The 12,820-nt window shown below is 36.3% G+C and overlaps 1 protein-coding gene across 1 annotated transcript; it reads right to left on the bottom strand.

Moving 5' to 3' along the window:
- Positions 1–451: 451 nt before the first annotated feature.
- Positions 452–12,357, bottom strand: LOC108713686. Its single transcript, XM_041589586.1, has 10 exons — positions 12,270–12,357; positions 10,177–10,292; positions 8,769–8,886; positions 5,689–5,964; positions 4,976–5,038; positions 4,281–4,442; positions 3,174–3,341; positions 2,274–2,441; positions 947–1,144; positions 452–603 (listed from the first exon to the last, which is right to left on the bottom strand). Exons 2-10 carry the CDS (start codon positions 10,253–10,255, stop codon positions 522–524), a joined length of 1,314 nt encoding a protein of 437 aa, XP_041445520.1. The 5' UTR covers positions 10,256–10,292; positions 12,270–12,357; the 3' UTR covers positions 452–521.
- Between the last annotated feature and the right edge of the window lie 463 nt (positions 12,358–12,820).

Below are 12,820 nucleotides of genomic sequence, written 5' to 3'. Positions count from 1 at the left end.
TGCTCATTAGGGTCAACAGTAAACTGCAGCTCATCTACTTCAAGTGCCAATGTTCTATGCACTGACCAACACGGAGCAAAGTTATTAATTTGACTCATTATTATTAATAGATTTTTCTCCAGTGTGTCTTTGGAACCATTTGGCTTTCTATATGTTTCTGAATTACAGTATTTTATAAATTCAAACTCAACTTGGAAGCAAAGATACCACCAAACAGCCAGAGCTAAAAATCATAAATATGACCTTGGATGGACAAAATCTATCCTAACATATTATTTCCCTCATTTTTAACTCAAGTGTCAACCACATACTGCAAACAATATTTCTTGTAGAATTGCCTGCTTATTCTAAACCAACCCCAGTTCAAGTACATAAATATATGTATTGCTTTGCAATTACAAAAAGAAATGTTTCGAGCCATTTTTAATGTGTTCGTCAATTCTTTTATTATTAACTATTATCAATTATTTGAACTAAACAGTATAGATTTTGAAAAATCGAATCTCTTTCTGGCAGGAATCTCATTCTGGCATAATCTTTTGAGCTGATGCTTCGTCATCTTCATCATCTGTGATCTCGTCTATCCAAGTCGCAATTATTATCCTGGACATTCAAATGAAATGTAACAATCAATAATGGTTGATAAGCAGTGGAGTAAATTGGATGTACAAATGGTAGGCAATTACTGCTATGAAAAATGTAGCCTTAACTTGCATAACTAAATTCTGTGAATACAGCTGACTCCACAAACAGTTAACAAACCCAAACTGTTACCAAACTACACAACATAATTAAAGATCTCATTTCACCCTCGTCATTACTTATCCAATAATATAAAATATGCCAAATAATTTGCTTCAAGCTGCTAAGTAGAAACACTGCTAAATACATTTGACAATAGAACAATGATTTGTTCAACTTTAAAGTCGAAGCTTAAACATCTTACCGCTTTAATTTAGTATTGGAGCTAGGTTCTGTCTTGCTTTTCACAATGGGTTGGTGAAAATCTGGAATATTTGGTGACACCGAAACACTGTCTGATGCCACATTTTCTTGTTCTATAGAGAGAATATTTGCTGGTGGGACATATTCCTCTCTAAGTGGTACAGTAGGTTGCTGTTCTGGTTGTATCACGGTGACGCTTCTAAACAAGAGAAATGAAGATTTTGTTAAGTCTAACTTTATCCTCTTTTATCAGGTATTTTTTGAGCATTGGGTCAGGTATTATTGACCTAGAGCGAGAAACCAAAGAAGTATTTTGGTGGGTGTGAAAAATATCCTAAAGCAAGGACTATTTAATTTGTGTGCCACATGTCTTTCATTAAAAAAAATAACATCTTCGCACCACCAAACACATTATTTTAAAGAAATAAAACAGCAGCACTTCGGGTTAGTCCACACAAGCAGATTCGGGGAGATTTAGTCGCCTGGCGACTAATCGCCTCTTCTTCTGGGCGACAATCTCCCCGAACTGCCTTTGCGTGTCTTCCAGTCCGCTATAATGAAAAGTCGCCTGCGCTAAAGCGTGAGGCAACTTCGGAAAACGAAGCGCCGCGTGTGCTTTAGTGCAGTCGACTTTTCATTATAGCGGACGGGAAGACACGCAAAGGCAGTTCGGGGAGATTGTCGCCTAGAAGAAGACGTGATTAGTCGCCAGGCGACTAAATCTCCCCGAATCTGCTTGTGTGGACTGTCCCTTAGTGTGACAGCTTTGTAATGAAGCTAATGCTTTCTTAAGTAAACAACTAAGAAATATAAGAAGAAAAATACATTTTCAGGATTCACAACTCTAAAAAAAAACTTTTTGTCATGGAATGCAGCTGTATTATCTAGGATATTTTCTCAACCATTAAATATTCCAGATAACAGTCTAGGTGCATAATTATTATGCATCAAAATCAGAAATCCCGAAATATTTTCTTTTTCAGTTTATCAAAACATTCCTGACAGTCAAGAAAGGAATAGATTTGAATTATTTGTCAAAGCTTTGAGCAGTTCAACACCATTCTATTTAATCACATAGAGTCAGTTCTTAAAGGAGAACTCAACCCTTTACCAAAAAACCCTACCCCCACCCCACGTAGACCCCTCTCCCCCCCCCCAGAAATCCATAAATATTATTTTCTTTTTCAGTTAATCAAAACATTCCTGACAGTCAAGAAGGGAATATATTTGAATTAATTATCACGGCTTTGAGAAGTTCAACACCATTCAATTTAATCACTTTGAGTCAGTTATTAATTCATAAAACAAAAACGTAGGCTTAAACTTACTCTGTAGGGATTGTAAGTATTTGTGGGCTTTGATCTGATTGTATTGGCTCATCTGTGGATTGTTTTATAGAAGGCACTTCAATTGCCTCCCCTTTCATTGATTGTTTCACAGATTTCACAGAAGCCCTTTTCTTCTTCCTCATCAACTTCTTCTTCTTGTGTTTAGTCCTGAAGAAAGACAATGCATAAACAAATGTGGAATTGTCTTTCATCTGGTGTTGTAAGGAATGCATCTTATCAAGTTATAATTTATACATATTGACCTGCCATTTGTATTTTATAGGTGAGCCATTGCAAAATTATTATATTACAGAAATTAAATAGCAGCACTCGTATAGTGTGACAGCTTTATAATAAATAGAATAATTTCTTAAGTAAACAACTACGAAATATAAGAAGAAATATATTTTTCAGGATTCAAAACTCTAAAAAGATTTTCGTCACTGGAATGCATTAGCTAACACGCAGTGGTATTATTGGGGATATTTTCTCAACCATTAAATATTCCAGATAACAGTCAAAATCAGAAATCCATAAATATTATTTCTCTTTTCAGTTTATCAAAACATTCCTGACAGTCACGAAAGGAATAGATTTGAATTATTTGTCAAAGCTTTGAGCAGTTCAACACCATTCTATTTAATCACATAGAGTCAGTTCTTAAAGGAGAACTCAACCCTTTACCAAAAAACCCTACCCCCACCCCACGTAGACCCCTCTCCCCCCCCCAGAAATCCATAAATATTATTTTCTTTTTCAGTTAATCAAAACATTCCTGACAGTCAAGAAGGGAATATATTTGAATTAATTATCACGGCTTTGAGTAGTTCAACACCATTCTATTTAATCACGTAGAGTCAGTTATTAATTCATAAAACAAAAACGTAGGCTTAAACTTACTCTGTAGGGATTGTAAGTATTTGTGGGCTTTGATCTGATTGCATTGGCTCATCTGTGGATTGTTTTATAGAAGGCACTTCAATTGCCTCCCCTTTCATTGATTTTTCCACAGATTTCACAGAAGCCCTTTTTTTCTTCTTCGTCAACTTCTTCTTCTTGTCTTTAGTCCTAAAGACAATGAATAAACAAATGTGGAATTGTCTTTCATCTGGTGTTGTAAGGAATGCATCTTATCAAATTATAATTTATACATATTGACCTGCCATTTGTATTTTATAGGTGAGCCATTGCAAAATTATTATATTACAGAAATTAAATAGCAGCACTCGTATAGTGTGACAGCTTTATAATAAATAGAATAATTTCTTAAGTAAACAACTAAGAAATATAAGAAATATATTTTTCAGGATTCAAAACTCTAAAAAGATTTTCGTCACTGGAATGCATTAGCTAACACGCAGTGGTATTATTGGGGATATTTTCTCAACCATTAAATATTCCAGATAACAGTCAGAATCAGAAATCCATAAATATTATTTCTCTTTTCAGTTTATCAAAACATTCCTGACAGTCACGAAAGGAATAGATTTGAATTCATTTTCAAGGCTTTGAGCAGTTCAACACCATTCTATTTAATCACCTAGGGGGTTATTTACTAAACTCCGAATGCAAAAATCACAAATTTTTTTTTTTAATAAAATCAAACTTTTAAAAAATCATGAATTTTTCGGAATTTATTAAACCCCAAGGATGGAAAAGTCTGAATCTGAAAATCCGGCATCTCAGACCTGTCAAGGTTCCATATAAGTCAATGGGAGAAGTGCGCTGGGTTTCGTACAATACCCTGAAGTTTTTGGGCAAAAATAGGAGTTTTCGGGGTGAAAAATCTGAAAAAATTGTGAAAATCGGATAAAAACCCTGAAAATCAGATTTTTTTCCCGCAAAGCAAATTTAAGGGAAAATGTAATAATAAATAAGGGTAAAAGACCCTAGCGGATTTGATCGGAGTTTGTAGCAGAAAAAATTGAGATAAATTCGGACTTTGATAAATAACCCCCCTAGATTCAGTTCTTAATTCATGAAACAAAAATTTAGGCTTAAACTTACTCTGTAGGGATTGTAAATATTTGTGGGCTTTGAGCTGATTGCATTGGCTCATCTGTGGATTGTTTTATAGAAGGCACTTCAATTGCCTCCCCTTTAATTGATTCGTCCACAAATTTCAAAGAAGCCTTTTTCTTCTTCTTTGTCTCCTTCTTGTCTTTAGTCCTGAAGAAAGAGAATGAATGAATAAACAAATGTGGAATTGTCTTTCATTTGGTGTTGTGAGGAATGCATTTTATCAAGCCATAATTGATACATATTGACCTGCCATTTGTATTGCAATTTCTAGGAGAGCCATTGCAAGTCTATTTCAAGTAAAGTTGCAGGATGAGGCCAAATGGGAAGCTGACAGTAACTGGGAGATGATATCATAACGGAAATGTAAAATATCAATTTGTGTAAAAATTTGTGCAGCTTCAGATTAGGAGACAAATTTTAGGAAATTTTAAAGGTCAATTTATAAAATGGTAAATTCTAACTTTTACCCATAGATAATTACGTCTCTAACATTCCCATATAGGATTAACTAGAGAGCCAAAATTTTACTGTGGTGAACTTTAATTTAACAACTTGATAAATTTGCCTCTTAGGGTGAAACTCACAGGGTGGGTTTTTCTGACCGTCTGGCCTAATAGGTTTTTTTGCTAATATTATTGTATAAATCATTCTGAACTCCGGTAAATAAGAAGACAACTTACTTTTTTGCCAAAGGTGTTTTCTTAGTAGCTTTGATCATCGTCTTCTCAGTGTCAGGCATAACCCTACAGAAACATTAAAAATTATTCTGCTGTTTTAAGTAATGCATATAACGTATAATAAATGGTAGAATAAGCAAGGACAGTGACCCATAGTTCTCGACTATGTAAATTGCCTCCGCTATATCCATGTTAAATAGCTTAACCTTAATTGCTATTAAGAACTAATGCCAGCATCATAACAGCTGCTACTATTATGGAATTCACAAAAAGCTGTTTCCTTTTACCTCTTATTTGACAAAAAATACACATAGGGGGTTATTTACTAAAATCTGAATGCAAATATTAAGGGAAAAGTCTGAATCAGAAAATATGGCATCAATATGGCATAAAAGTCAATGGGAGATGTCCCAATGATTGTTTTGTGTGTGCTGGGTTTCGTGCAATACCCTGAAGTTTTTGGGCAAAAATAGGAGTTTTCGGGGTGAAAAATCTGAAAAAATTGTGAAAATCGGATGGAAAATCTGAAAAAAACCCAGAAAATCAGATTTCTTCCCGCAAAGCAAATTTTTGGGAAAATGTAATAATAAATAAGCATAAAAAAACAGCAGATTTGATCAGAGTTTGTAGCAGAAACTATTGAGATAAATTCGGACTTTGAAAAATAACCCCCTTAACAAAGAAAAACAAAATAGTCAGTTCAGATGGATACAAACCTCAAAGTGGTTGCAGGTGTTGAGGGCTTAGGCTTGGGCTCTGATTTCTCTATTGCCTTTTCTTCATCATATATTGGTTCTTTTTTCCTTAATTTGTTGTAAAGAAGTCTGAACGAGTCAATGGTACAGTATTTTGAGACCAATGAGACCAATGAAAAGATTATAAATAAACAGAACGTATGCTTTGTTTCCTCTATGCCCGTATGCTTTGTTTCCTCTATGCCCTTTTCTTCATCATGGATAGCATTCTGCTTATTCAATCTGTAATAGAGATACCTGCAAAAGGGACGGGAACAATCTGTTGAGATGATCAGGTTCAAATATTGACTCCCTCTCTAACATAACAAGTGGAATAACTCTAGGGGAAGAACATTTGCAGTCTTGGAGGGGCATAAAAAGGGTGGTCTAGTAACGAACCATTAAAGGGGAAGGAAACCTAGTTGGCGCAAAAACCCTCCCGTGTGTTGCCCACCCTCCCTCCTCCCCCCTGGCCTACCCATCCCGCTGGGAAAATGCCCCTAACTTGTTACTTACCCTTCTGCGCAGGTTCAGTCCAGGGAGTTCACAGACGCCATCTTCTTCCACGCGATCTTCTTCCTGCTTTGACCGGCGCATCCACAGTAGGAGCATTTCGCCGGTACGATCTACTGCGCATGCGCCATAAGTACTTCGTGACTTTTGGCGCATGCGCAGTAGATCCGTACCAGCGAAATACTCCTACTGCGCATGCACCAAAACGCCGTTCAAAGCAGGAAGATCGCCTGGAAGATGTCGTCTGTGAACTCCCTGGACTGGACCTGCGCAGAAGGGTAAGTAACAAGTTAGGGGCATTTGCCCAGCGGGACGGGTAGGCCAGGGGGGAGGAGGGAGGGTGGGCAACACACGGGAGGGGGGGAGGGTTTTTGCGCCAACTAGGTTTCCTTCCCCTTTAACTCCATGATAATACAAGACACATGGTCAGGGTCAGACCAGGCCGGGGGAAAAACCCAGTGGGCCTCACTCTTTTGGTTAAATCGGTGTTCACTTTAAGGAAAACTATACCCGTCACACAATGTGTCTCTATAAAAAGATATTGCCTAAAACAACTCATGTGTAAAATCCTGCTTCATGTAAATAAACAATTTTAATAATAATATACTTTTTTAGTAGTTTTTGCCATTGGGTAATCATAAATAGAAAAATGGCATTTTAAAAAATAAGGGCAGCCTAACATGTTAGGCCATCCTGTTACAGTTAGGGGCAGATTTATCAAAGGTCGAGGTGAATTTTCAAATGAAATCGAATTTTGAGCTACTTTTGGATATATCGAAATGTATCATGTACTATCTCTAAAAATCCGGCTTCGACCATTCACCATCTAAAACCTGCTGAATTGCTGTTTTAGCCTATGGGGGACCTCCTAGAACCTATTTGGAGTCAATTGGTGGACTTTTTTTGGGGGGAAAAACTTCAAATCAGATTCGATCGAATGCGCTATTCCTTCAATTCGTGCAATTCTAATTCGGCCGAATACGGACCTATTCGACCAAAAAAAAACTTCAACTTAATTTCGGTTGGTCTTTTTGAATTCGAATATCGAAGTTTTTTCAATTCGAAATTCTACCCTTGATAAATATGCCCCTTAGAGGTGCAGTATTTTTGGTCAGGTGATCTCTGAGGCAGCACACAGACCATCACGAAATGGTGTTTCAAGGCAAGAGATGTAAAACGGCAAGATTTACTGAAATATATAGACCAGTTTGGTAAGATTCTTTAATATGCCAGATTTATCAAGGGTCAAATTTCGAGTTCATTTGAGTGTTTATAAACGCCCATGAACTCGAAATTCGAATTATTATTAATAAATTCTAATTTTTTAAACTCTGTGAATACGATCGACCCGAAAATTGGAATCGAGTTTTAAAACTCGATTCGGGTTTTCTTCTCAGAAAAAAAACTTGAATGTCAGGAGGGCTACAAACAATTCCAAATTGATCCCAGGACGTCATAGGTTAAAACAGCAATTTGGCTTATGGTGGTGAATAGTCGAATTCTTAAAGGGCCAGTGTATGATAAATTTCAAAAATCGAATTCAAATTTTTTTGAAAAAAAACTCAAATTGTAACAATTCCCAAGTCAAACTTGACAGTTTTGGCCATAAAAAAATTGAAATTCGAATTTTCAGTTTGACCCTTGATAAATTTTCCCCTTAATATGATATAAACCAGGCATGTCCAAAGTGAGGCCCTTTTTCGAATTTACAACGGCCCTCAGCCTCCATCATGAAATTAATAATAATAATAAGGCCCCCCACTACATGCCAGTAAGGGGCAGATTTACTAAGGGTTGAAATTCGACCCTCGAATTGAAATCCCTCAACTGCGATATTCGAAGTCGAGGGATTTTTACCGTATATGATCAATCGAACATAATCGAATATAAATCGATCGATCAAACGATTTTTAGCGAACGAACGATTTTTATCAGACCAAAAAAATACTTAGAAAAGTGCTCTGGAAGATCCCCATAGGCTAACATTGCACTTCGGTAGCTTTAATTTGGCGACGTTTATTTTAAAGAGACAGTACTTTGATTATCGAATGGTCGAATATTCAAATATTCGAATCGTTCGAATCGAAGTCAAATATAGCCTATTCGATGGTCGATAAACCCAAAAATTTACCTAGAAATTCGAACTTTTTAAAATTCGAACCATCACTCGAGCTTAGTAAATCTGCCCCCAGGTTTCTATTACTAACACCTTCAGCACACAGGCAGCAGTAGAGACCAAGTGGCAGATCATTTCGCTACGATTACTCGATTCCTGTAATTTAATGTTAATGGTTCAAAGAATGTCGGGCTGAATGGTCGGCCCTCACACATTTTCACCTCACCAAATCTGGCCCTTGTTGTAAAAAGTTTGGGCACCCCTGATATAAACTATCTGTTGCTTAAGTATTCATTTTGTGTGTATAGTTTTCCTTTAATTACGCATCACAAGCACTTAACACAAGGCAGAGAATAATAAAGAATGCTGGGAACTTTATGACTTGGCTATGGCTATAGCTAAATAATGTTTTATATAAAGAGAAAAGACTTACGATCCAAATACTCCTAATACTGCAACTGTTATCACCATAGCTGCATCAATATTTGATCTATAACTGGCATTATTTTCAGCGATAGCTTGCTTCTCGAGGGCTCTATTTGTAGCGCTTGCTGCAAAAACAAAAGGGGAATAAATTAAACTTCTCATTGCTGGTGAAATTGAATGAAAAGCAATTTTTGGTGTACTTCGACTAGGGAATAGTACAAATTAGATTTGAATTTGAAAAAAATTAGAAAATTCAAATATCGAATTAAAAATTCAACTTCGACCATTAGCCATCTAAAACCTGCCAAATTGCTGTATTAGCCTACGGGGGACCTCCTAGAACCCATTTGGAGTTTTTTGGGTTTTTTTGTGAAAAACTTTGAATCAAATATAATCGATTGCGCTATTACTTTGATTCGAACTATTCAAATTTGGTGGAATGCGGATATTCGTTAGAAAACGGACCTATTCGACCAAAAAAAACACTGACTTAATTTTGGTTGGTCTTTTTGAATTCGAATTTCGAAGTTTTTTCAATTCGAACTTTGACCCTTGATGAATATGCCTCTTAATTACACATGTCCAGAGAAGCTTTATAAAGATAATAGAGTTGTTATAATGCCCTACACATGAGCCCACTGTATAGTTGGAGGCAGACTTATCAAAGGTCGAGGTGAATTTGTACTCCGACTAGGGAATAGTCCAAATTCGATTAAAAAAAAAGAATCTAAAATCTAAATTTATCATGTACTGTCTCTTTAAAAATTCGTCTTCGACCAGTCACCATATAAAAAATGCCAAATTGCTGTTTTAGCCTATAGGGGACCTATTTCGAGTCAATTGGTGGGCTTTGAAAAATCTAAGTTTTTTTGGGGGAAAACTTTGCTTCGAATTCGATCAAAAACAGACCTATTCGGCCAAAAAAAAAACTTTGACTTAATTTCGGTTGGTCTTTTTGAATTCGAATTTCGAAGTTTTTCAAATTCAACCCTTGAAAAAACTGCCCCTTAATGTTCTATATGTATATGAAAATGTATGGGGGAAACCGGTTACACAAAAAAAATTTTTTAGGACTTTCGCAGGCTATCACTCTGAAAAAAGGAGAAGACGTCAGCTCCGTTAGTAAATTGCCGATGTCCCTGCAGATGGCAACGCTGGCTAAAAGTCGCTAGCGTTAGCCACTTCACCCTTTAGTAAATCTGCCCCTATGGTCCATAACATTTGTAAATATTGAGATCCTAATGAAGGACAGAGCGATTTTATAACCCCACATTATACCTGTCCCGTATAAATAATGGGTAGTTGGAGCTCCTTTAAAATTGGTGTAATTTTTCAAGATAAGCATCCCTACCCAAAACATATCCCTCAGAGCAGATTAGTTAGCCATTAACTGCAGTGGTCATTTCTTAACTTACCTGATGCGGGATGAATACAATGTAAGCAGAGTCCTATGATAATCATGCACTTAAGTAAATTGGTGTTAAGTATCTTCATTCTTCTGGTTCGTATAATATTGAATATGTATGTGTTACTGCAAAGAGCAAAAGGAATAGAGAAATATGAGAAGACAATACATACAAAGGCATCAATAACAAGACAGAATCAGACAGAGTTTTTCTTAACCTCCTTCTAATATATTAATCTATCATACTTCTTGAGATATTTTCTTCTTGCTTTTTAAATTTCATTATTATTAATGAACAGAAAAGTCTCATTCAAGGCTATATTCTCTAAGGGGCCCGTTTACTTAGCTCGAGTGAAGGAATAGAAGAAAAAATACTTCGAATTTCGAATGGTCGAATATGGCTACTTCGACCATCGAATAGGCTACTTCGACCTTCGACTTCGAATCGAATGATTCGAAGTAAAAATCATTCGACCATTCGACAGTCGAAGTACTGTCTCTTTAAAAAATACTTTGACCCCCTAGTTCGCCACCTAAAACCTACCGAGGCCAATGTTAGCCTATGGGGAAGGTCCCCATAGGCTTCCTAACAATTTTCTGATCGAAGGAAAATCCTTCGATCGATGGATTAAAATCCATTCCTTTGATCGTTCGATCGTTGGAATAGCGCTAAATCCTTCGACTTTGATATTCGAAGTCGAAAGATTTACATTCGGCAGTCGAATATTGAGGGTTAATTAACCCTCGATAATTGACCCTATGTAAATCTGCCCCTAAATCTCTTTAAATTATACTGAAATACCTTTAGGGGCATATTTATCAAGGTTCAAATTTAGAGTTGAAAAAGAGCTTTGCTCGAAACATGTGAAATAAAGCACTGAAGTTTGCAGCAACCCACTGCGTTTGAACAGTTCTTCACATCTTATTTATCCTGATTAACTTGGTTTCGTTGGACGGAAACTTTGTGACTGAACTGCTTGTTTGAATCCATTATCTCCTGCTTCAAATTTAGAGTTTATGGGAGTTTATAAAAACTCCCGTAAACTTGAAATTTGGAGGAAAAAAAACGACCAATCGGAATTTTAATTTTTTTAAATTCAGGTGAATAGGATCAACCTGCAAACTTGAACCGAATTCGAATCGAATTTTATTCGAGTTTTTTCACCAAAAAAAATATATTTTTTTTTAAAAATATTTTTTTTTTTCAAAAGTCCACCAAACGACTCCAAATTGATTGTGACAAGAACTAACAAGAACAATCTGAGTCAGGGGCGGATTAACGCCTAGGCTAAACTAGGCTATAGCCTAGGGGCCCATTAGTGGTAGGGGCCCCTCAGTTTTCTACTGAAATTTATTTAAAAAATTCCCCAGGTCCAGGGTAATAATTTTTGTAGCCTGCAGACAGTGAAATAATTTCTGCAGCGTAAATACGCTAGCGTAATGTGCTATTGCCTAAGCTTTAAACCATTAGCGTATATACATGGCGGTCGCTTTTTTAAAAAAACCACAAAGCCCTACCCTAGAAGGGGGCCCTATGGAAAGTGTAGCCTAGGGGCCTCACGTGTCCTTAATCCGCCACTGACCTGAGTAGACAGTGTAGGGAGTTACTATAGCAAGATGGCTGTAATTTCATGGTCACCTACTTTCAGCCAGATCTACTGTGAAATTTTATTAATTGTAGGCCTAAATATTAAAAATAATACCTACTGAACAGAGCATAGAGTAAAAAAAAAAAAGTCAACATATCACTATTTCAAGGAGATCTGAACCAAAATATTAAACAAGTAGGTTAATGACCATGGAAAAAGCCCATTTGAATATAAGAACAAAGGCTGAGTAAAAAGGGCTTGAACTGAAATATAAGTAATGTGTATTTAATGTGTAGTGGGAAACTGTTTATAATTGTGTTTTCCTTCATTATTAAAAAAGATTCATTTAATATGACGTATCATCATCATTTACATAAACTGGATGGCTCAAAGCCTTACCCAATGTGGTGTCTAGAAGCCTATAGTAAATGAACAAAATGGACTATGGAAAAGAGCAAATAACAAGTCAGCTTAATTATCTAAGATCTCTTTTGAATATAGAGAAGTCACTCACCTTTTGTCAGTTGAAATGATTAGGTGTTAAAAGATAAAAGTTGTGTTTTTCTTCTGTAGTTCGTGCTTTCAGCGAAGGTATGTGTTGCTGCTTCAACTGAAAGACACAAACTGAGCAGGTGCAGGGTTTGTTTACAGCTGTACAGCTGTTATGTTACCATGTCAACCTCTCATTATGATGTCACTGACAAATATCCTGGCCATGATGTCACAGTGGTGTCCCTATTTCAACCTTTCATTGTGATGCCATTGGTAAATCCTTCTTTGAAACTGATAAATATCCTGGCTGTGATGTCACAGTGGTGTCAGTTACACCCAGTGAAGAGAATATGGGATTCAAATAAAAAGTTGTGATATGTGCTTTTTTCTAATTCTATGGGAGAATGGGCTAATAAATGGGTATTTTCTTGCTGCAAAACTGCTCAAATGCCCTCTATATGCAAAATAATAATACAGTCAAACCCCAATTTTTATGTTTTCCCAGATTGTACTTCTTTTTATTTACAGGCCCTTCATGTTCCAATTCATTTCAGTGGGAGCATTTCCTGCATT

This window comes from Xenopus laevis, chromosome 4L (assembly GCF_017654675.1).
Source record: "Xenopus laevis strain J_2021 chromosome 4L, Xenopus_laevis_v10.1, whole genome shotgun sequence".
Classification (NCBI taxonomy): Eukaryota; Metazoa; Chordata; class Amphibia; order Anura; family Pipidae; genus Xenopus; species Xenopus laevis.
Note: the sequence above shows the minus strand (reverse complement) of the source record. Positions and strands in the feature narration are given on the sequence as shown.

Coding starts and splice junctions, on each gene's coding strand:
- LOC108713686 (XM_041589586.1), bottom strand. CDS start 10,255: ATGAAGATACTTAACACCAATTTACTTAAGTGCATGATTATCATAGGA. Junction 2,442..3,173: donor ATACTTACAATCCCTACAGA/GTAAGTTTAAGC, acceptor GTCTTTCTTCAG/GACTAAACACAAGAAGAAGA. Junction 604..946: donor TCCAATACTAAATTAAAGCG/GTAAGATGTTTA, acceptor TTGAATGTCCAG/GATAATAATTGCGACTTGGA.